At 40.9% G+C, this 21,639-nt stretch overlaps 1 protein-coding gene across 16 annotated transcripts in view; it reads right to left on the bottom strand.

The window, feature by feature from the left end:
• Positions 1 to 392: 392 nt before the first annotated feature.
• The window catches only part of fbrsl1 (fibrosin-like 1), a 258,303-nt gene continuing 237,056 nt past the window's right edge, over positions 393 to 21,639 (bottom strand). For 5 of the 16 annotated variants that reach the window (XM_043238877.1, XM_043238881.1, XM_043238883.1 and 2 more), the window contains 14 exons: positions 15,964 to 16,333; positions 15,041 to 15,297; positions 14,427 to 14,465; positions 13,025 to 13,287; positions 9,606 to 9,656; positions 9,302 to 9,397; positions 7,718 to 7,789; positions 7,546 to 7,575; positions 7,371 to 7,442; positions 6,979 to 7,111; positions 5,866 to 5,949; positions 3,672 to 3,755; positions 2,894 to 3,155; positions 393 to 2,809 (listed from right to left, as the gene is read on the bottom strand). In XM_043238877.1, coding sequence (XP_043094812.1) covers positions 1,510 to 2,809; positions 2,894 to 3,155; positions 3,672 to 3,755; positions 5,866 to 5,949; positions 6,979 to 7,111; positions 7,371 to 7,442; positions 7,546 to 7,575; positions 7,718 to 7,789; positions 9,302 to 9,397; positions 9,606 to 9,656; positions 13,025 to 13,287; positions 14,427 to 14,465; positions 15,041 to 15,297; positions 15,964 to 16,333 — 3,113 coding nt within the window. In that variant the 3' untranslated portion in view covers positions 393 to 1,509. Of the gene's footprint in view, positions 2,810 to 2,893; positions 3,156 to 3,671; positions 3,756 to 5,865; positions 5,950 to 6,978; positions 7,112 to 7,370; positions 7,443 to 7,545; positions 7,576 to 7,717; positions 7,790 to 9,301; positions 9,398 to 9,605; positions 9,657 to 13,024; positions 13,288 to 13,428; positions 13,590 to 14,426; positions 14,466 to 15,040; positions 15,298 to 15,963; positions 16,334 to 21,639 lie in introns of all 16 variants that reach the window. The other 11 variants (XM_043238882.1, XM_043238888.1, XM_043238892.1 and 8 more) reach the window with 9 other exon arrangements.

Raw genomic sequence — 21,639 nt, 5'->3', positions numbered from 1 at the left:
GTGCTAAGAGCAATCCAGTTAAATCTCGTATTTTTCAAGTATTAGCTGTATGTAAAAAAATAAAATAAAACTAATGTAAATGCTGCATTTATTTTTGCAAGTATATGCAATTACTAAAATATTATATATTACATAATATATATATATTTCATTTTTAAATATATTTAAAACTTTAATATTTGATAAATAATATCACAAATCCATTTCTCCAGACAGAGCGATTCTTGTTACTGTATATGAGAATTTGTTTCTTAGTAGAGGGTAAAATGTGCTTCTTCATCACAAAAAATAAATGGAAAAAAAATACTCATGGCCAAAACTTTGCACACTTCATTAGTACATCAACAACCAGTGAGTCAGTTTCGATGTCTGTAATAAATAGCAGACAGGTATGCAGATATAAGGTCCAACCTTTATTCCATACATTTTTAAACCATGAATGTTCATTTTCATTTTTTCACGCCTAAAGCTCTACTTGTTTTGTATACAAGAGTCTAAGAAAAAACAACTGCACAACACCACAAGGTCGACAGAAAGAGTCTATTGCCACCCCAACCATTCCAAAATGTTTCTCAGATGTCCAGGTTTTGTGGCTGGAGAAGTGTTCACTGCAAAAGCAGTTCCTTTATGACCCGGAAGTTTATAGCTGTTTGTTTCATTGGCTCTTCATTAGACAAATGAATAACAGTTATCCAGGTCCCCACTTTTGATAACCGTCCAATCAGAACACTCTTAGTCCTCTTTGCATAGATTGCACCGCCATGCCATCGCCCCCATTCGAGTCCTCCCCTCTGATTGGACAGCTCCGTCAACACGGATTTCAACCCGGAAGTGGTTCTGTTTCATTTCATCGTTTTTTAGAAACATTTAAAAAGCCTAACAAATGTACAATGTCATTTCGTTCCAAGTAATATCAACAAGATATTTACAATATCTTTGAACTTTACATAAACCAAACAAGAATATCGTAATACATATTTGTCTGCATATCTCGGAAAAAAAAAAAAAAAAAAAAAAATCAAGCAAACAAACAAAAACCCCTCCAAAGTGTAATTTTGTACATGGCCCCTGCTGAATATTTCCAGGTACCATCAGCTGAGATCATACCATTTACAGATATGTAGACATCCAGCAGCTCACTAGGATAAATACGGGGCAGGGAACGAATGAAACTTAATGCAAATACATTAAAAAAATGTCTGTACATGAGGGATAGGAAATGTACAAACAAATTTCAGAATGTCTTTTCACATGAAAAACTGAAAAGGCATTGGGTTAATATATTAATATCAAATTTCTGGTTGGTAGTTCAACTTTATGTCTTGCGCTACCACAAGTACTCTTTTCCCCCAAATCCAATCAATTAAAAAAGCCGGCTGATGTGCTTGTTCCAAGGTACAAACATTTGTACAAATCACACATATCTATTTATCATTTACTCTAATTTCTGTGAAAATAAGTGCATGTTGCCAGTGTCCAACTCAAATGAGGCATTCTCCTTTCTGTATGTTACCGTGCCTCCACTTCTTTGGGGTTACGTGATGGTGAGTACTCCCGAGGGTCCTGGGTGGTGATTGGCGTAGTCCGTCTTGGAGAAGCTGGTCTGGCAGCACCAGAGGGTACCAGAGGAGGAGGGGCACTTAGTGCTGCGGTTGGGGGTGTCCGGTTAAGAAGTCCGTTGTGTCCTGTTGAAGGGCTAAGCCTTGGGTACGGCATCCCACCAAGGTGCGACATAAATGGCGGCATGTGGGGTAAGTGTCCTTCAATGGGCGATTGGTGAAGCTGGTGGAGCCTTGCTCGATCCAGTTCCTCCCTTAAATGCAAGCGTTCCCTTTCCTCAGCCTGTTGCCTCAGTCTCTCCTGTTCCCGCCGAACCTCCAGGAGGTGTTCGTGGTGGGAGTAGTCATGCGGCTCCCGATCCCGATAGGGCCGTTCTGGATCGTAGACACCGGGGAAGCGGTGTCCGGACTCAGAACGCAGCTGGAAGTCCATGCGGCGTTGAAGGTCAAGGTTTCGGTAAGCCTCCCGTAGGGGATCCCAGGAAAAGGCAGGATGAGGAAGGCGGTCTCGACCCGCCGCTAGAGGGCTGACTCCCATGAAAGGTGCCATGCGGGTGCGTTCAAGTGCATTCAGACTTCCCATTTGATGCATGGCGCTCAGGGTGAGTGGCAGCGAGTGCGGCATGGGGACACCGTGAAGCGAAGACGGTGTTGGAGGGTCGCTACAGCGAGGAGACGGCGGAGGAGGCTGATGGGATAGCACAGGGTGGTGAGCAATTGGCGTAGTTTGGTGCGGCGGAAGAGGGATTTGAGGTTTAGTGGCTGCTTCCGATCCAACCACCATCACGTCCTGGTCTTCCTTGCGTTCCTCTTTGATCTTCATGTCGTTCTTCACCTTCTGTAGCAGATCTCCGGAGTTGGTCTCCTTCCTATCCCTCTCGTTTTCTTTCATCGGCAGCGGTTGTGGGATACCCATCTTGATTCCTGCATCGTTAAGGACGTTTTTCGAGTATGGAGAGGGCGACCGGTGAACAGATTTGAGAGAGTCGTCAGAGGAACGTCTGTCTGAGATTTCCTTCCCTGGAGAACGACTTTCCTTCACCTTTATGTCTCCCAAAATGCCTGCCTCTCGCTGGCGGTCCAGCAACTCTTTCTCTGGCTCCCGGTTGCGATCTGCACTACCGCTGCGGTGTCTGCCAGAGTCGGTTGAGTTCTGGCTGTTAGAGCGGATCAGGCTGCTGATCTGGTAGCTAACTGGAGCGGAAGCTGGAGAGGAGCGGTTTGAATGGCGATTGCGATCTAAAGAGTCTCTGTAAAAGGAAAGAACCCATCATTAGTTGAATCAGGAGACAAAAATAATACACCTTGGTTCATGAAATCGACAAAACACCTACCTGTCTTTATCCTTCTCTTCCTTCCCAATAGAAGAGTCCCTTTTTTCTCTTTCCCGTTCTTTTTCTTTCTCCCGTTCCCGCTCTCTCTCTCTGTCGTGGCTGTTTGCAGAGCTGCTTCTTTCTGCATCTGCGGATTTGGGCCACTGTGGAGGGGTCGGGAAGGAGGGTGGTGTTCGGTGCAGCCGATTCCAGGTGTCATGATGAGGACTACTGAGACCAGGCAGCCCTGGACCCTCTTTGGGTCCAAATACACTGTTGGCCCCTGAAATAACAAGAAGGCATCATCAGTTGAACAGGCTGCATTCCAGTTCTGTTGAGGTTCTGCATAATAGTAGTTCCTTCTACAAATTGGGTACCAAGGGCTGCTTTTGAGGACAAATGAATGACCCGTCGGGGTCAAGAGCTACGAAAAGCAAATCATACCTATTTCAATACAATCAATTTGACTAAAAGAAGTCCCGTTCAGCCAATGAAGGAAGAAGGGAGAGGAATTGAGACATGGCAAACCTTCCACCCTATTTAGCAAGTGACTAATGAATGCAAGAGCAACGCTAAACCAGTTGGGTTGCGAGTTTGAGTTGGGGTGTGAATTTGGCAAAAGACTGTCTGCGGTAATGCCTGCCTCCCCCGCTTCCCTAAACTCTCATTTGGCATTTGCTGCAAAGCTAAGTGCCTTTCTTTCATTCCCACCTCCTTTTTATTCCCTCTGCACTCTCTGTGGTCTAGAGCTAAGCTGTGCTGCACTGAGTCGAGCTAGAGGCCGGGGGCCGAGGCTTACCGAGGGCTGGGTTGCCTAATCCACCGAAGGCACTGCTTGAAAGGTTGCTGAGGCCGCCAAAGGTACTGGAGCGACTGAATGGATCTGCAAAATGCCAAACAGGGATTAGCGACGCGGGGCCGGAGGTGCCCGACCATTCCAACCGGCTTTTCTCTTACAAGCAAGCTTTGTTTTTTGCGTCACTGTTACTGCTGCTATTCTAACTCCCTAAGGGTTGTTTATTTCTCCCAGTAAGACTGTTGGAGAGTGTTCACTGACTGCGGATTAGGCAGCAAGAGGTGCTGGCATGAAGAGCAATACCTGATTGGGGTGCGATAGCCAGGGACATTTTGAAATGTCCGATGTGAAAAATGATTAAATGACAGCGAGCAAAAAAAAAAAAAAAGCTCATGTGTCTCCCATCTCCTCTAGTGGTTTTTGTGAGTATTCCATCTATTTATACCTGAAAACATTAAGCTATTTGGTCATACGTACCTTGCACGAGACCAAATCATTCATACAGTGTGTATAATTAAATTAAATACAAACTGACAACCTCCAGCCCAAAAAAGTAAACAACACAATTTAGTGTTTTCTATGTGAAACTCCACATTCAGGGATGTATTTAAGACTAATCCACAGTGCACTTAAGCAAGCAGTCATTTAGCACATGCTTTTATCCGAAGCAACTTACAATATACTACTTTACATGAACAGCCCCCCTGAAGCAACCGTGAGTTATGTTCTTTGCTCAAGGGCACGGCAGTGCTAAGTTCTTGACTGGGAAACCTTTTGATTACCAGTCACGAGCATTCACCACCAGGCAACACTGCACCCAATTCTGGATTTTGCCCATTTTCTCTCCATTGCCTTTGGGCCCCAGCTGTTTATGAACTCAAATTGGACTGACTTCTAAGCTCACTGTGTGAAATCTGCATTCAGTTCCAAACTCAAATAACATATCTGATAGAAACTGTGGGGGAACACTATCTGAAGCCAGTAAAAAGGATGGATAGTAAAATATTACTTTTACTATGTTTTATTGTGCATTGTAGTTTTGGTCAGACAGTTCTCTAAAAGACAGTCTAGGATTCTTTTGGATTAAATAAAAACACCACAGTCACTTTATGCTGCAAAGCATACTATTAACAATGTGAAATTGTAATACAGACAGTATTACAATTTATTAATCTATGTCACAATGTCCCACCTTGAACATAAATGTAAGTGTTCACCGATGACATTTTTTTACACACCTGCTAGTTCAGCAAATAAAACTGTTACATTCAGTATAAAATATCAAGTCTTGGTATCTAAAGCAATTTTGCTCCAGGTAATTTTCTTGTTTTGTTGACATATTTTTATAAATTCCAACATGACAAAATGAATAGTATAGAATAACTTGCTAATATAATATGAATGACTAATTTATTTATTAATTATAATATTGCAGAATGCATTGTAAAAGCTGAGATTAAATTCATAATAACTGATCCGTTGGGATAGACATTTCTGAGCCGACTGAATAATCTAATAACAATAGTCTCAGAAGCGTCTCCAAAGGGGAGCCTTGTGGTATGTTTACACAACAACAACGCACTAAAAACGGAAAACGTTTCTGACCTAAAATACTGTATTATTATGCATTAGATGTCTAATGTCCAAAACATATAAGACCATACCAATAGACTGAACATGTATGTGCATGTCAACTTTTCACAAATGTGTTTTTGTAGTTTACAAGGAGACAGTAGTGGTATCATTTTTAAAGTTGTCTTTGAAAGGTTATTTTTAGGCTCCCAAAACACTGCTGCTGTGTAAATGAAAGTGCTGATTGAATAAAAAGTTTTCCATTTTTAGTTGAAAAAAGTGTTGCGTAAACTCCCCCTTACAGCAGATATTACATTATACTTGACAAACAAAAACAAGGCTATGAGGGATAGAAGTACAGTATTTTTTTTTAAATGCATCATCTTCTATTTTGCACTAGGTCATTTCTGATTTTCACAATGTTTATTTTTTGGAGTTTGGTTTGGTGAAATTTGAGGAAAGACACGCTTTTATAGCTGAATGATCACCACCGAAGTGCAGCACTACAACATATGGAAGAGATTGTATTTGCCTTGTTTATGTTTGCATCAAATAACAGAGTCTTGACAATAATTTGAGGTACAAAAGGAAAGAGATGAACTATTTAAAATAGCGGTTTACTTACACTTACCTGCCAAATGGCTAGGAGGCAGGAAGCCAGCGTGATGAGGAGACGGTCCATAGGGTGAAGCAGCTGGATGTCCCGATCCTATTGAATACAAAAGGGAAAAATCATCAGTCAGACTGATTGCAGACAGAGTTAGCCAAGCTATTCAAATATTCACTAAAACAGCACCAGGTGTAGTCTATACACACAGAGACAAGAGATGTCTTGGGTAATGATCAGTCTTGTTAGATTAAATATTTTCTTCTATTCCAGCCTAATATGCAGAGACAACTAGAAGTCAGCCTGGCTCTACCAACGGCGTGCATTTGGGGCGGGACTATCAGTAATAAGCCGTTAGAGCAGTTTTCTCCAACAATAAAAAGGACGATGATGTCTTAGATTGAGTGTTCAGGTTGCGTTTGAAAGGGTCAACTGTCTGTACAGCCTGAACTATGTGTCATTTGTAACTGTGTATCATTAATGAAGAAACCAATTACAAGCTCCTTCATGACACCACGCTGCATAATTACAATCTAAAGGGCAGACACGCTCATGTTGCCCTTCAACAAAGAGCTACCAGTCAATTATATCAGGTAAAGGCATTTATATTCATGCCTGTGGCCCAGCGTTGAGCCAAGACAACATTCAAAATAACAACAAATGCAAATTAGCGAGCAAGAAGCATGAGAGAAAGACGCATACAAATCCATTTTATTATACTGAAGCCATGCCAATAAAGAAATTGCAGTATAATTTACAAGATAAGACATAAATTATAAGTGAGAGCAGTATCTTAATTGGATTATAAATACGGTTTATAAGTAAAAATCAATTATATTTCATTTAGACGAATTTCTTAAGGCGGTCAGGTCTAGCATCAGGCTTTCCAAACACAGCAGGAAAGGGAATGATTTCCAGGAATAGTTGTGCAACTTTTCATCCACAATTGTTATCTTGTCAGCTTAAAAATTTTATATCAATATAACATGTTGTTTGTTATCAATCTTACATGACATTCGATGAGAAAAAATGATTAGTAACTGATCTGTGCACGCTATAACCAGGAATGTTTGTTGTTATTAAATAGGGTCAGGTTTGATTTCATGTTTACTTTGAGCTTTCTTCACATACCTGTTGATGAAAAGAGGGGTCTGGCCAGATCATGAGGGTAGGGAAACCCAGGGAACACGCCTGGAGCTGGAGGACGACTGAACAGATCAAGTTTCCCATTCATATCCAGTTTATGTGGGTCCAAGTGCATCTGCTTTTGTGAGATAAAGTCATTTAGGGAATATAATATAATATATCTGGAGTGGGTATATACATTTTTAAAAAAAGTACTATTTCTTTGAGTAAACTGTTCTTAACGAGGGAAAATTAGAGACAAATGAGATTGTATTTAATGCATGAATCATTACAAAGTGTATTACCGTACTTCCCTCACATTAAAGACTGCATTGTACTAAAGAAAAGAGACAAGAAGAATTCTTCTCGGCACTTTTTCATGGTTTCTGAGAACTTACTTTCATCTTCTGCTGATGATGATAGATCTGCCATGCGATTTGAACATGCACTGCACACCATTTGCCTGGCTTCTGACATGAGCACAGAGGACATTTCAAAGCATTAGCACAAAGGCGGTGGCATTTAAGGAGGAAAATGTAGGGATTTGAAAGAGAATGAAAATATAATGCTTACTCTTACTGAGGTCCTAAAAGGATCTGTTATCTGTAAGGAGCCGAGAAAGAAAGAAAGAAAGAAATACGTTTCGTAACAAAGTTCAGGTTGATGAAATGCTAAAAACATCACGATCCTGATTTGATTTTAATGGCCAATCTCTTAAAGAGGATCTCCAGACTGGGCGGCTTACCCTTGGGTCCTTCTGAAGGAGAGTGTGTGGGACCGCTCCTGGTCGTGCTGCAACATCAATAGGGTTTGAAGCCTGGAAAGAAAATTAAGACCATTTTAGATAACGCCAAGGGAACGCAGCACAATGACAAAGTCTGTTTATTTACTGTTTTCAACTGCGCGCTGTTCAGAGATATTGCACTGCACTTTTTGGCTGACTGAAGTCTTGTATTTTTAACCTGCGACATCAAAATGTGCATTTTGTAGCTTCCATGCATTAGCTTCGACGATGCCTACAGTAGATGCTACTGTAAAACATTTGGCATAAGCGTGTATTCAGAAAACCGACTAGCAATTTGCTAATCAGGGTTTATTACTGTGGCATAACTAAAGCTTATTAGTTATTTAACCAGAACATAAAAAGCTCATTGATATGCTCCCGTTGAAACACATCTGGTCTGGAAAAAGAAATCATGTGATTCATCATGGGTACAGCCTAAAGCTTAAAACTTCAGTCCCAAGTTCCATGGATGCCATAGTCATTTATACTCATAAACTTCATACTTTTTGGAAACTTCAGACCGGATCTACCTTTGACTGGTAGCTAACACAACAGTGAGAGATATTTGAGAAGTGCCAGGTAAAAACCATTACACACCAAGTGAGTGAAAGCCATACACCACACAATGCAATGACACACACACACACACACACACTAAACCACCCTGCTGAAGACCACAGTCTAAAGTTAGCAGGTTATTGAGCCTGAGCCTCTTTGCATAATCAGTTAGCGCAGAATGTGGCAGCGGTAGATTTCTCTGTCTGTCTGTAGCATAAATGCAGCTGTGCAGGACTTGAGAGCCCCCTGAATACTAACGGCAAAGTGATGCTAGGCTCTCAATCGGCTGCATTTCTGCAGTACACAGGACATAGAGAATGATTTGACCCCATTCTTATTTGATTTTTGGACTTTCTTGCACTTTTATCATCTGCAAATGGGACGCAAATTGATTGGAATAAAAACCCATCCCAGATTTCACATGCTTAGAGAACCACTAGGGCCGCGACTTGGCAAGCTGTCTGCAGGGTTCTTAAACTCAAATGTACCTATTTTAAGACCTGCACATAGTAAAATGACCACCGTATGAATATAAGTGGGGTAGGGCAAAGTCAACGGTAACATAATAAACAGTAAAATGACTATAAAATGCACGATTTAAAGTTTTCACACACAGAAAAAGGATCAGTCAAAAATAATTATATTAATTTAAACAATTATTGTCATCAATCATTATATTAAATAAATAAATAAATGCATCTTACTGTATTTGCTTTGATATTTGTAATGCACGGGCTTCTAAACAAAAAAATGTTTTCCCAACAACTTATTCACCTGAAAATATGTCTTGTTGACAGGTTTATAAAATATAAAAATGGCAGCCTGAACAGTTTACCACGCTTAAGCTCTGAGTTTTATTGGTCATATTTTTCTGACTTGCTAGTTTTGCCCAAACAAGTCACATGGGTGTCTTTCTCATTCTGTTCAAGTCAAAACAATCCTGTCTACATTCCCACATGATGTGAATACATGGTTTCGAGGTCTAACCTTTGGCTGGAAGGCTCCTTGCAGTGAACTGAAGGGCCCTGAATGTGGAAGCAATGGAGGCATGCCTGGCATTGTTGGTGGATAGGATGGAAAGAACTGCAGAGAAGAAAAAAACCCCAACATAAATGTCAACGTAAACGTCTGTCATCTCTTTAAGCTATGACAACTTTTTATCCTGCTTTGAAAGCAACATCAAACCAAGCGCTTCGAAAATAAAACTCACAAAAATGTCTCCAAAAGTGTTCATAATCTGCTTCATCTTCAGTGAAAGCAAGGTTAAGCTGTCAAAACATGTGACACTTACATTTGAATGTCTCAAGAAGGGATTGTCCAGCTTTGGGGCGTACTTGTCGAACTATAAAGAGAGAGGGAGAGAAAAAGAAAGAAAGAGAGTGCAAATTAAAAACATATCAACAAAATCAAAGGCATCTGTAACCAAAAACATGAGAGAGCTTTACTGCAGTGTGCTTACACAGTCAAATAAAAAGCAGATGAAGCTCAAATAAATTACACCCTTTTAATAAAACAATTACACAGTAAAACAGCCATTCAATGTCACATGAAAGAAAACCACTGCAGCCGCAGCTGGCACGGGCTTCACAGAGCCGACCCGGAGTGTGGGAATACACTCACAAAAGAGTCAAACCAGATCGCTAAACAAATGAAGGCACCCTTCACTTCCAATTAAACAGACGTGAGCCATTTATTACGTGGCAGCGTCCTTCAGAGTTAAGAAAAATATACAGAACAGTAAGTCTTTCAAGGCAAGCTCTATTATTGAAAATCTGAGAGTGAAGTATGATAAACAATTACAGTTAGCACGCTAATGTAGCGACATTCTGCATTCGCCGAGTCAGGACTCGTAAAAAAAAAGCAAGGGTGCCTGAAACGGTTCATTTTCATTGATACAAATGTACCAATTTAGCACTTTTTTAAAAAAACAAATACAACTGGAAGCATTTAAACAACCATACATGAACAGATTTAAATATATGTACACTTTACTATTTTGTAACATTTTACGATTAAGTTAAAGCAGCTAAATTCAGCGCTGCTTTAAAAACAAAGCAATTGCCATTGAGTTCAAGGCATTTCTTTGACATGAACATTGAAATCCTTCACAAAACCCTTTATGTAGTGTTGTTTCTACAGGAGCCTATGGTCTTATGCCTCAGGTGATGGCAATAAAAGTCTTAGTTACTTGTGCTCATGTTAGAGACTTTATACTCCAACAGATCAGCAGGCGTAAGCTGCTTTTATCCTGCGTCGTATGAATGTGTGGTGATAATTAGCCTAAATCAAATACATGAGGTTGCCCTGGCTGAGAAAATCGCTGATCTGGCTTCCCTTGCGTGTTGCACTTCTGTGATCCTTCTGAGAGCCGCAAGCCTGCTTTATGGTTAACACTTGCCGGGTAAATACAGCAAAGGTTTATATTGGCCAATAAAAAGCAGCGCTTCATAATTCACGGCCCCTGTCAGAGCTTTACAACAAACAGCTTTGGCAAATCAAGGTTCAATATTACACCTGTAAACAATTAAATCCTTATATGAGAAAAGCTAGGAGGAAGGGAAAAAGAAAACAAGAAAGACATTGTATGAAGTGTAATGTCAACATGAAACGGAATTCGCTACCCACTTTACTTGAGAGTAACATAAAGCAGTTTTCCTTTATTTTGAAATCAGGTTTTTAATTTTTGGAATAACGTACATCAGTGAATCGTGCACTATACGGCCAGGAACGTATACAGGAAGCAAACTGGGTAATTTTTGGTTTCATGTTGACTTAAAAAATGACTTTTATGCTGTTTTTATTGATCGCATTAAAACACAACACTGCTTCTTATGCAAACAGGCAGAAACGCTTTAGAAATCAAGCATCAGAAAACTTCATCACACTGGAATCACACGGCGTTGAAAGACATCCGACAATAGCTGTTCAGCAAATAAGATATGTATGAAACATTTGGGGAAGGTGTGTAGGTGTGTTTGTGATTCAGCACAAGATAAGATGCATAACCAACATTTCCATCGAGTCTTTCAGTTTCTGGTGACGAAGCCAGAAAGCTACAGAGCATGTGGCATGTTTTAAGCTAGATTTCAATCTTCTGGAGATGGTAATCTACGATTCAGAAATGCTTGACTTTTCATCTAGCACTCATAATATCTTCCGGAATGGTTGACAGTGGCGATAGCATGCAGATAAGACCTTCTCGTTCCTGTCCGCATGCGTTTCGGAGATCTGAATGCATTTCATATGGCTTGCTGACTTTGAGGAGCTGAATTTATCTGATTACAGGCTGCCAAAGTTTGCCTCTAATAGCCGCTTTGCACACGGAAGCAATTACGCTTTATCAAAACAACCCCGTTGATGTCATGACTTTCATCTGCGGTGAGGTCATTATGTTTCGACCGCAAGCTTTGAATGTGTCACACAGAATGAGTTCTGTCTGTACCTCAGTCACGCCATAAGACCCCGTCTGCCTCCTGTTTTTCTTAAACAGCCCCCAGCACTCAGAAACATCACCATTCTGCTCATATGAAAGCAATAAAGCATCTCTGGCTCGCTCTATAAAAGCGCAATGAGTACGGCATGTCAACATGGCAGCAAAAAGGGTTTTTATTAGGGGAAGAGCTACAATATTTGTGGTTGTCATGGGACAATAGTTTATCTTGTTAGGATGATGGGTATCGGTTATGTCACTGAGATTGTGCTATAAAACTGTTTCAACCCCATGGCCTCTGCTTAAGGTCTGGTTTAAGATAAGCCTTAAGTCTCTGTAGTGGGTTGTAAACGCTATTACTTCACTATTATATCTAGCATCACCACCCTGCATCATATTTTCTGAATGAATTCCATCGCTGGTTTCTTACAAATCGTGTGATGCTGATTCCAAAAATAGCGTCTGTTCTGCTCTAGCAGGTCACGCTTTCTCACAAAATGAAGCGTCTTTTGTGACATTTTTGCTTTCGACAGCCATTCGTAAGGTGGTGGTCTTGTATTACGACCAAAAGACTGCCACAAAGACGTCTTTCTTTGGATATTTAGCAGGCAAACCAATGTCTAATGTTTGCTCTGATGGATGAGCTGTCCATTAACTTTAATGGTTGACTGTTTTGCAGGTCTTTACTTTGGTACCTTTAGTTACTAAACCTGTATTTATAATTGTAAGCGTTCTAATTTATGTTTAAGGTGTATATATTTATTCTGGGGTTTTTTGTGAGCGTGTGTGAAGTCTGAAATAAAGTTGTTTGCTTGATTACTCAAAAAATCTTTAAAAAAAAAAACAACTATAAACTTTATGCCATTGAAATGCTGTCATTAAATAAAAAAAAAAGTGGATTAAAATAATTTTAGACTCAGCATCATCATATTTTGCAATATTAGGCCTTTTCTGTATTTTTTTTTAAAGATGCAGGGCTGTTATGATGTGACCGAATAGTCTGCCAGTCTTTCACGTAACTGTTTTGGCTTTTCTTGGAGCTATTTTTGTCAACTGAGATAAAGGTAGATGAAATAACTGGCCATATTGTGTCTTAAATATCCGTCACTGAATATCGTCCGTCCTTACATTCAGTACGACAACACGACTGCGGGTGTCATTTCCTGGAAAAACAGGACGGGTGCATAGAAGGGGCTTGTTTTTGAATTGGTCTGAGTATTTTAAGGGGTAATAGGGAGGTAGGAAGGGAGTAAAATCTATCTGTTTTTACTTATCCTCACATTTCTGGCTGGGGTACGCACCATGGGAGGTGCAGTGGGCGGCCCAATGATGGCTGCCGGGGGCAGACTGGCAGGGAAGGGCGTGAAGGTGTGCTGATGCGTGTGTTGGTGCTGGTGCATATGCTGATGTTGGTGAAACTCGGCCCGGAGGAGCGACACAGGGGCCAACGGCGACCCTGTGGCCCCAGGGGCCGCCCCCCGACCTCGCTCCGAGCTCTGAACCAGGAAGCGGTTGTTCAGCTCCTGCCGCAGAAGATCATGCTCTGCAAGAAAGGAGAGCGAAGGGGAAAAAGGCGGGAAAGGGGGGAGATGGGGAAGACACGGGAGGGAAAAGAAAAAAAAAGGCACGGGCGGCCAGTGAGTTTTCACAACAGCGGTAGAAGGAAGCGAAAGAGGGTAGTCACCTGGCTTTCTCTGTTTCTCCAATTCAAGGTGTGAGGGTTTTCTACGTGAGGACTCATTGGTGGAGGTAAGAGAGTTGCCTGTGACAATGTGCCAATCAGAATCCCCGAATGAGGCTGGCAATACATGATTGGTTGGTTGAAAGATATCAACAGGCTGGTATCTAAAGACAAGAGAGAACCGAGAGTCACCTCAGCAGAAAACACACACACACTTGACCCGACAAACATAAACTCTTATACGGCCTTAAAGCGATCGTTCACCCCAAAAATGAAAATTACCCTCATTTTGTTCCAAACCTGAATGACTTGCTTACTTCTGTGGAACACAATCAAAAATATTTCCAGCGCACTAACTTATATTGCATGGATCAATAACAATCAATACTAATAAAAGAAGAAACAAATGCATACAGGTTTGCATACAAAATTTTCATTTTTGGGCAAACTCTCCCTTTAAGGCCCTTCTTTAAATTTAAGAAAGCACTTGCTTTATGCTCGAGACATTAATATATACTTTTAGTTTAAAGTCTAAAAGAATATTATGCTTATAACAGCACTTTTGGGTACTAGTGCAATGACTTGAGCCATGTGTTTACACCGTAGAGGTTAGCTGCATGTATAAACCTGCTGTGTTTTCATGAAATATCTTTTTATTCTTTACTTAGATTTAGATCAGCATATACCTCTCTAAAATGCCTGGAACTTGAACAAAAAAAAATACACTTACCGCATAAAGAAAGGCTGAGATGAAGAGGACAGGTATAATTTTCATCTCACATTTTGCACTTAGTGTAAATTTGTATGAAAATCTGATATAACTGTCAAAGGTAAAATAACAGCCAATAAAACAGAAGTTTACTGCTGAAGTGCCCTTCCGAGACACAGGATCCAGATATTAGAAATGAACATTATAGCTGACATCCTTTTTTTATTACAGGCATCATATACAGTAGAAAAATGGGCCAACTGGATATAAGTCACATATTTCATATGCTGACCTCTGATGCGTGCCCCATTTCGCCTCGCTCTCGAAACATCTTGAAAAAAATGCAATTTAAGAGCAATGCTGTAGTTACTGAATATTTTATCCATAAAGCAGCCTTTAACATGGGTTATTTGTCAACAAACAGAGCAATTTATGCTTTACACCAAGCAATTTCAAGCACAGGAACTGTAGGAAGGTCCCTGCGTTTGTGGCAACCGAATTAGTTTTTAAGACTAGCACTACACTAAAACAGAATTTTGATGAACAATCGATGCATATAATCGCATACGTTCTCTCAATTTTATAATACACTTATTTCTTAGGTAGAAGTTTAAAAATGCATACTCTTAGTGCAATTATACACTAGAGAAAGCTGCAAAGGAGCTGCAAAAATGGATATAAGCTAGGTAAAAACTGGACCGGTCGAGCAAAGCTAATGTGCAAGTTATGATTTTTACATCTTTCAAGCTTTCAGTTTGCAGCCGTCTCTGGTGCAGCGCAAACTCTAATGTGTATGCACCCTTTTGTTAGTTATACCTTTTAACTAATGTATCACACTGCACAACTGAAGAAGCCTGAATCTTACTATGCCGTAAACAGTGTGAATTTCTCTGAAGGGGTTCTCACCTGGATAGGGTGGTCCGGCAGGGTGTCCTGGCACCACCAGGCTGTTGGTCGGTAAGGTGGGCGGTGGAGGCAGTGTAGCAGGGGTGGCGAACATGGCCGGATGGCTGGAGAGGTGAGAGGGCGAGTGAAGGGAGTAGTGGGAGGAGGGCAGACCGGCGATGGAGAGGGGAAGAGGAGGAGCAGGAGACGGGAGGCCGCTGAGGTGATGAGGGGAGTGAGGCAGGTGGTGTTTCGGAGGAAGCGCGGAAGGGTTGTTACTGTGATTGGAAAGGGAACACAGCATATGAGAAACAATACTGATATCAGGGCAGCTTATGAACTTATAGCTATTTTCAGGTTTTATTACAAATTAAAATGTGTTTTTGTTGCGAGAAAAACAATATTTAATTACGCAAATGTAATAAATGCAAATTATATATACAGCGGTTGCTAAAATTATTAGCATTTTCCGCAACTTCATTAAGTTATTTCTATCTTTCGCTCTAGTGTGTCGGTAGGAAATATCAGGTTACGTAACCGAATATATGTTTTGCCATTAATCGACACAGAGATCTGATGTGACCATCATCCGCATGAAGAAACTGAGCAAACCGAGACTAAATCCAGAACTGTGGAAAACAACGTCTCAAAGATGCTTTGAGAAATCTACCTGCAAAGCTACAGTACTGTTAAAAGTTAGCTCTAAAATGAGGATGCTTTTAAAAACTATGTTATAAATGTTTTTTAATCAATTAACTTAACATTTGGGGTGAGCGTCCACTGAGTTTAAAGCAGATTTTGCCCCCATTGGTGCAAAACTGTTTCGGGTGAAAATCTCATTGGATACTATTAATGGCAAAATGAAAAACGGATATTTCCTACTGACTATTTTGCAAGCTGTGTTCTAACAATTTTGACCACTACACACAAAAAAAGTTACTAACCTGATGTCGTGAAGACTGCTGTACGGCGAAGGATGATGATGGTGGCTGATGACTGGCTGGCTGTGGTGCGACGGGGGCGGGACTCTGTGCTCCAGTGAATGTGATTGGTTCCTCAGGAGGGAAGGGGTGGGGTTAGGAGGCACAGATTCCTTCTTGATAGCGAGAGGGTTTGTGGAGATCGGGTGCGGTCTAGGCGCGGGGGCTGCCGCCGCAGCAGGGGCAGGAGACCCCGTAGGGGGCGACGCTGGGGTCGGACTTGAGATCGGCGGGACAAACGAAACGTCGTTATTCTGTTCCTGGCTCCGCTGAAGGCCAGACACTTTGGTCGAGCTGCAAGTTTTGGACCCGAGATTCTCATTCGTTGGCGTAACTAGAAAGAAAGAGAGACATAAAGAGAGTCTGAAATCTCTGTTTGCATTTAGGCAGTTTCTGTATTTAACTCAGATTAGCATGGACTCACTAACATGCTCATGCGTGAGCAGATGAAAATTGTAACTTAATGAGTATATGACAACCAGATTGTTTGGATTCAGGAAATGGAATAAAACGCATAATATGGAATCAGTGTTACAGGTACTGCGGACACATCGTTTTTCCTTTTTTGAAGCATACACCCCATAAAACCGATGCAAACTTTGGGTCTATGGCGACAGACTCTCCATGCAACTGATAGTCGACAATTGCCATTGGCTCATTTACTTTCGAGGGGATTGGCTTACCAATGTAAAGGCCAGTTCATGCCATAGTGCCAAAGGATTTATATTTTTTTGCTCAGGTGCATGGGAGCATCTCGAAACAAATGCTCATGCAGTTTGGCGCAGCTGTCAACATGTAACGTATAGCGTGGGATTGGTTTGCCAATCCATCCATTAGCTTGCAGCAGGGTGAACAGAAACCAGCTGCGATGCCTTCTTCACCCACTGTGCATAACGCTGGCATAAGCCAAGACATCGAACGCATCCACATCTGTCTGACTGTCTTTCTCCTCTGCGCCTCATCTCTCTTATCTCCCCTTTATCGTTTCATCCCAGGTTTCTTTTCTTTCCGTATTTCTTTCTCTCTCCATGGGTTTTATGAAGTGTTTAATCAGGTCATTTTCATGCTTGACTATAATCAGATGATCCAATTTTCTGCAAGCAATCCAGTCAGAATGAATAAATCAGAGCTAATTAAAGTTAAATGCCGTTCCCATTCATAGATTTACAGAGCACACAGTCTGCCATGAAATAATTATGTTTCAATTGTGCTGTGAAAAGGGATCATGCACCCTTTATACTGGCCTTTCAGAGTCTCCCCCTCGCTCGCTCTCTCTTTTTCACAAGATATTTCCAGGCATTTCGGTAACACTGCCAGAGTCTTTGTACAGAGGAACTTCTGCTTTCGCTCAGTTAATCGGAGCACAGTGCAAGAAAAAAAAACTTATACAGACTTAAGTCTTTCAACAAGTAAATGCACAATAAAATAATCAAGGGTTGGAAAAGGATGGTGCATCATAAAATCCATCTACAAATATCCAGGCTCAATTCAATAGCTAGTGTACACATATCATTATATTCATTAATCACCAGTAGGTCGATTTGTTCTCTAGGCATAAGTATTGACAAACCCATTTCTGTCGACCGCTCTGTGTAACCAAAAAGGGACCGAAGAGATTGAGAATCAACCAAGGAGAAGTCCACACTGATCAACCACTTACGTAATAATATAAATAAATCACTGAAAGCACTGGTAAAAATCATTAGCTAATCTTAAAATGAAAATGTGCTGTTCAATCCTCTAAATATAATATCGTGATACCTACATTCACTTTTAGCATTTGCGTTTTTTTTTAACCCATCCATCGTAGTATGGAATTTTAATATCGGCCAATTATTTCGCATTGTCTTAAGATAGATAAAAAAAACACTGCATCGGATACATCCATTTCACCAATCGCAAACACCTTTTTTTTGCTAACAGTGCTAGAAAAGAACACGGAGAGAAACGGAGAGAAGTAGAGAGTAATTTAAGATAATATCTTCCACAGGCCACTAATTAGCACATTTAATGCAGTCCTCATCCCTAACAGCTTAGTGCAACCTCAAACAAAGACTTTGAAAGCCTGCAGTACACATACTCTCTCCCAGGCCATTAAAACCTCAGACCGGAGCTCCTAATGGAATATCTGCGCTGTATTAACATACCACTTAATCATTAATGGACACCAATAATTGAGGGATAAAAACGCTAGCTCGAGTTCTTGACATATTTCTCCTTTGCCGAATGTGACGCACCTCCTAAATGAGCCCAAACAGAACGTGTTCTCACTAAGAAAACTGTCCTTTTAAGAGCGTAGGTGGTGTAGCTTGTCCGCTTTTGCAGCTCTCGGGTTGGCTTTTGAAGGCTGTCCCGGAAACGGCCGTGGTTAGGATTTGTAGGGCAGAGGCTCGTACAAGATTAGCGCGAAATGAGAACTTCTACCCAATTGCTCGGAAAGGTCTAAACAGATGCACTCACGGATAACCCCGTCTTGCTTGCCTTTTCCTACAAAGCAAGGAGAAGAAATTTGTCGCCCGTCGGTGACGTTGCCTTGGAAACCGGTCTCCGAGGCACGTTTGCGCGGTGAAAGCGGACAGTGGTAGTCAGGCTCCTCAGCTAGCGGTCCGTGGCACTTTAGGCACAATGGGCCCTGTGCTCGCTCTTAATGATGATTCTAATGGGCCATAATGGCAGCCAGCAGGCAGGACAAGACATACAAGCCTGGCTTCTTTCTCATTAAAAAAGTGCCCCTGTGTATGTCTCGGCTCATCTGGATGCCTGCTGTACGTAACGAAGGGACTTCTTCCCAGTCTGGAATGTGGCCGTAATCATTTCGCACAAAATGTGACACAGTGTCATTGGAAATGAGCGCCGGGCGGCCGGTGTGATGTCACGCTGCTGCCAGTGGCGGTGCTTGTCTTAGCACGGCCGAGGTTGTCACCTGCGAGATTCTTGTCAATTTTTGGTCGCGGTAAATTGTTAACGTGTCAGCCTCACTGTAGACGCGTCAGAATACGAATAGGGCAAGTTGCCACATTAAAGATGTACGGCTTTCAATTTTCTCAAAACATTCCATATTGTGACTGTTGGCCCTGAAATTCAGCCTTAGGAATCTTTTAATGAGAAGACAGTGCCAAATAAACTTGTAACTCCTTTAACTTTCGTTTCTGACAACTGACAGGCCTCAAGGCAGAAATATTTCTCGGAGACAAACAAGACCTCATTATCCAACACCAAGGTCAGTGATAGATTTACTGCGCCCGCTAACAACAAAACCACACAACGCACCGACTTCAGGGTAACTGGAGTAGTTTTTTTACTGCCTACCCATTCAAACATTGGAAACATTTGTTCAGAAACAGTTTGAGTGCATTGCAATTACTAAGGTGCTGCTATGTGGTAACTCCCAAAATTCTATTTTAATTACCAGATATGACTATTTGTATTGACTATTTACACACCCAGGGAAAAATCATCATTTGGTTGCTTATGAAAAGTCCAAATATTTTCTAACAAGTGTCATAAATTCATGATGTCATAGCCGTAACACAAATGGCACAGTAATAAATAAAAAAAAAAATAGAGCAAGCATGTATTTGCATTAACAAATCATACAGCCAAATAAGTAAAACTATTTATTATGATTATTATTGTTAAAATAAAGCATGTGTTATAACACAAAAGGTGCACATGATTTGTTACAGTCACTGTTATTAAGATCCTTTTAACAATAATAATTATTACCATCATCGTGAATATGAATTATATTCATATGATTTATTTTATTATAAAAACAAAGCACATATGCTACAACGGCTCAAATGGCGCAGCAAAAATAAATAAATAAAAACTATTATGTTGTTATAAACGAGGAGGAGGAAGAGGAAGAATAATGTAATATGCTAAGTAGAGTTGGTAATAATTATAAATAATTTAACAGGGACTACAATTCTTTTCGTGCCACTTTATTCCTTGCAGTGCTCTCAAGCTTCGAACAGAACAGCAAATGTCTGTAACATAAAGCCGGCAATAAAAGAGACCCTTAAGATTGAGTGAAATCACAGCAGAGCTATTAGACACACAGACAAGAGCGCCCTCAGGAACACCCACAGATTTGCTGGGGTCGAAGGTCGCATTCTGAGGAGGGAGTGACGGTCCCTTGGGAGGTGTTGGCATCCCTGTTCACCAGATGACACTTCAGCAGACTATTGATCTATCCTCTCCCCCTGCTGCTTCTCTCATGGTACAATCCCTCGAGGGACCCAGGCCTCAACACGTGCCTACTGCGGTAGAAACCACTAGCAGCGTCGGTAGGGGTGTGCATTCTCATGACGGATGGTTTTAGCAGAGGCAGGGTGACCCCAGCAGCGCCCCACAGCTGTCCCACTAAGATATCCTTGACCTCTGACCCCATTTCAGGCTCAGACAGCCGTCTTGGAACATCTGGAGAGCTGCCGTGCTATAGCTGTTACACACACACCGACATTAAGAAAGTGTAGACAGATGGCTGTAGCTTCCAGAGAACATTTTTCCAGGGCTCATAAAAAGTGCCTCGTGTTATAAGTGACTTTTAGAATCTACTTATGATTGACAGTTGTGTAAGAAAAAGCAAGGAAATGAATTTAATGGCAACTAAATCATCAGCACGTGATATACAGGCACACACATTGAGTGAAAACGTCAATGTAATTTTAGTCATGACTGTATCTTATGTAAGTATACAAAGAGTCCCTGTGCAAAAACAGATAACTCAGTTTTTAACAATTTTCAAAAATTATGTTTTTTCATTGTGCATTCCAATTAACCCTCATCCAAGTGCGGTTGGGTTATTTTGACTAGGTTAAAAATAACTATAAAAACACCTAACACAATAAAAACATGATTTTTGAAAATTCCAAAAACCACCAACAATGGTCAATTGTTTTTGTAAATATATTCATATTTGACTAGTAATGGGAAAGTTCATACATTGGTGGTATGAAATTGCATGGAACCAATGGCAAGAAATCATAAAAGTGTGTCTTGCAGGGCATTTCAAACAGGATTTGACACCTTTTAAATGTAAATTTCAGAATTTGAATTTCAGTTTGAAAAACAACAAACAAGACTTGATTCTAATTTTTAAAAATCCACTCCGAAAACCCCCTCGACCCTCTAAAATTGTGCCCCAATGCACTGTTTTGAAGGAGATTTTTAACAAGTGTTTTCCCCGATATTCAAATCCGAAAAGCGAAGTTTACGAAAACGAAATATCGTCTTGACAAAGCCTTGTTTGAAAGTTCCGAACTTATTCAAAGCTTTAGAGTGACAGGTGGACAGATTGATAGATACATACATAGATAGACTCCTTTGAAGTGCGAGAAATTGTTGTTAATATTAGCACAAAGCATTCCTGCGCGCATACTTCGAAAATACACAGCATCAAGACATCATCATCAACACACGATTTTCTGCATAACGCTCGAGACGCACTAATCCTAATGTTGCACACTACGAATAGCGACGCAGCCGTGTCTATTTCCAGACTATTAAGCCCCCACCTCCCCACCTCCCCTTACAACAATATTCTCAACCGTCTCCTGTTGCACATGCAAATGGCAGATTATGGATTTAAGTCTTAGTCTGTCGCTGTTTTAGATGTAATAAAAACAGCTCATA

The sequence above is a fragment of the Puntigrus tetrazona genome, chromosome 5 (genome assembly GCF_018831695.1).
Source record: "Puntigrus tetrazona isolate hp1 chromosome 5, ASM1883169v1, whole genome shotgun sequence".
NCBI lineage: Eukaryota > Metazoa > Chordata > Actinopteri > Cypriniformes > Cyprinidae > Puntigrus > Puntigrus tetrazona.
Note: the sequence above shows the minus strand (reverse complement) of the source record. Positions and strands in the feature narration are given on the sequence as shown.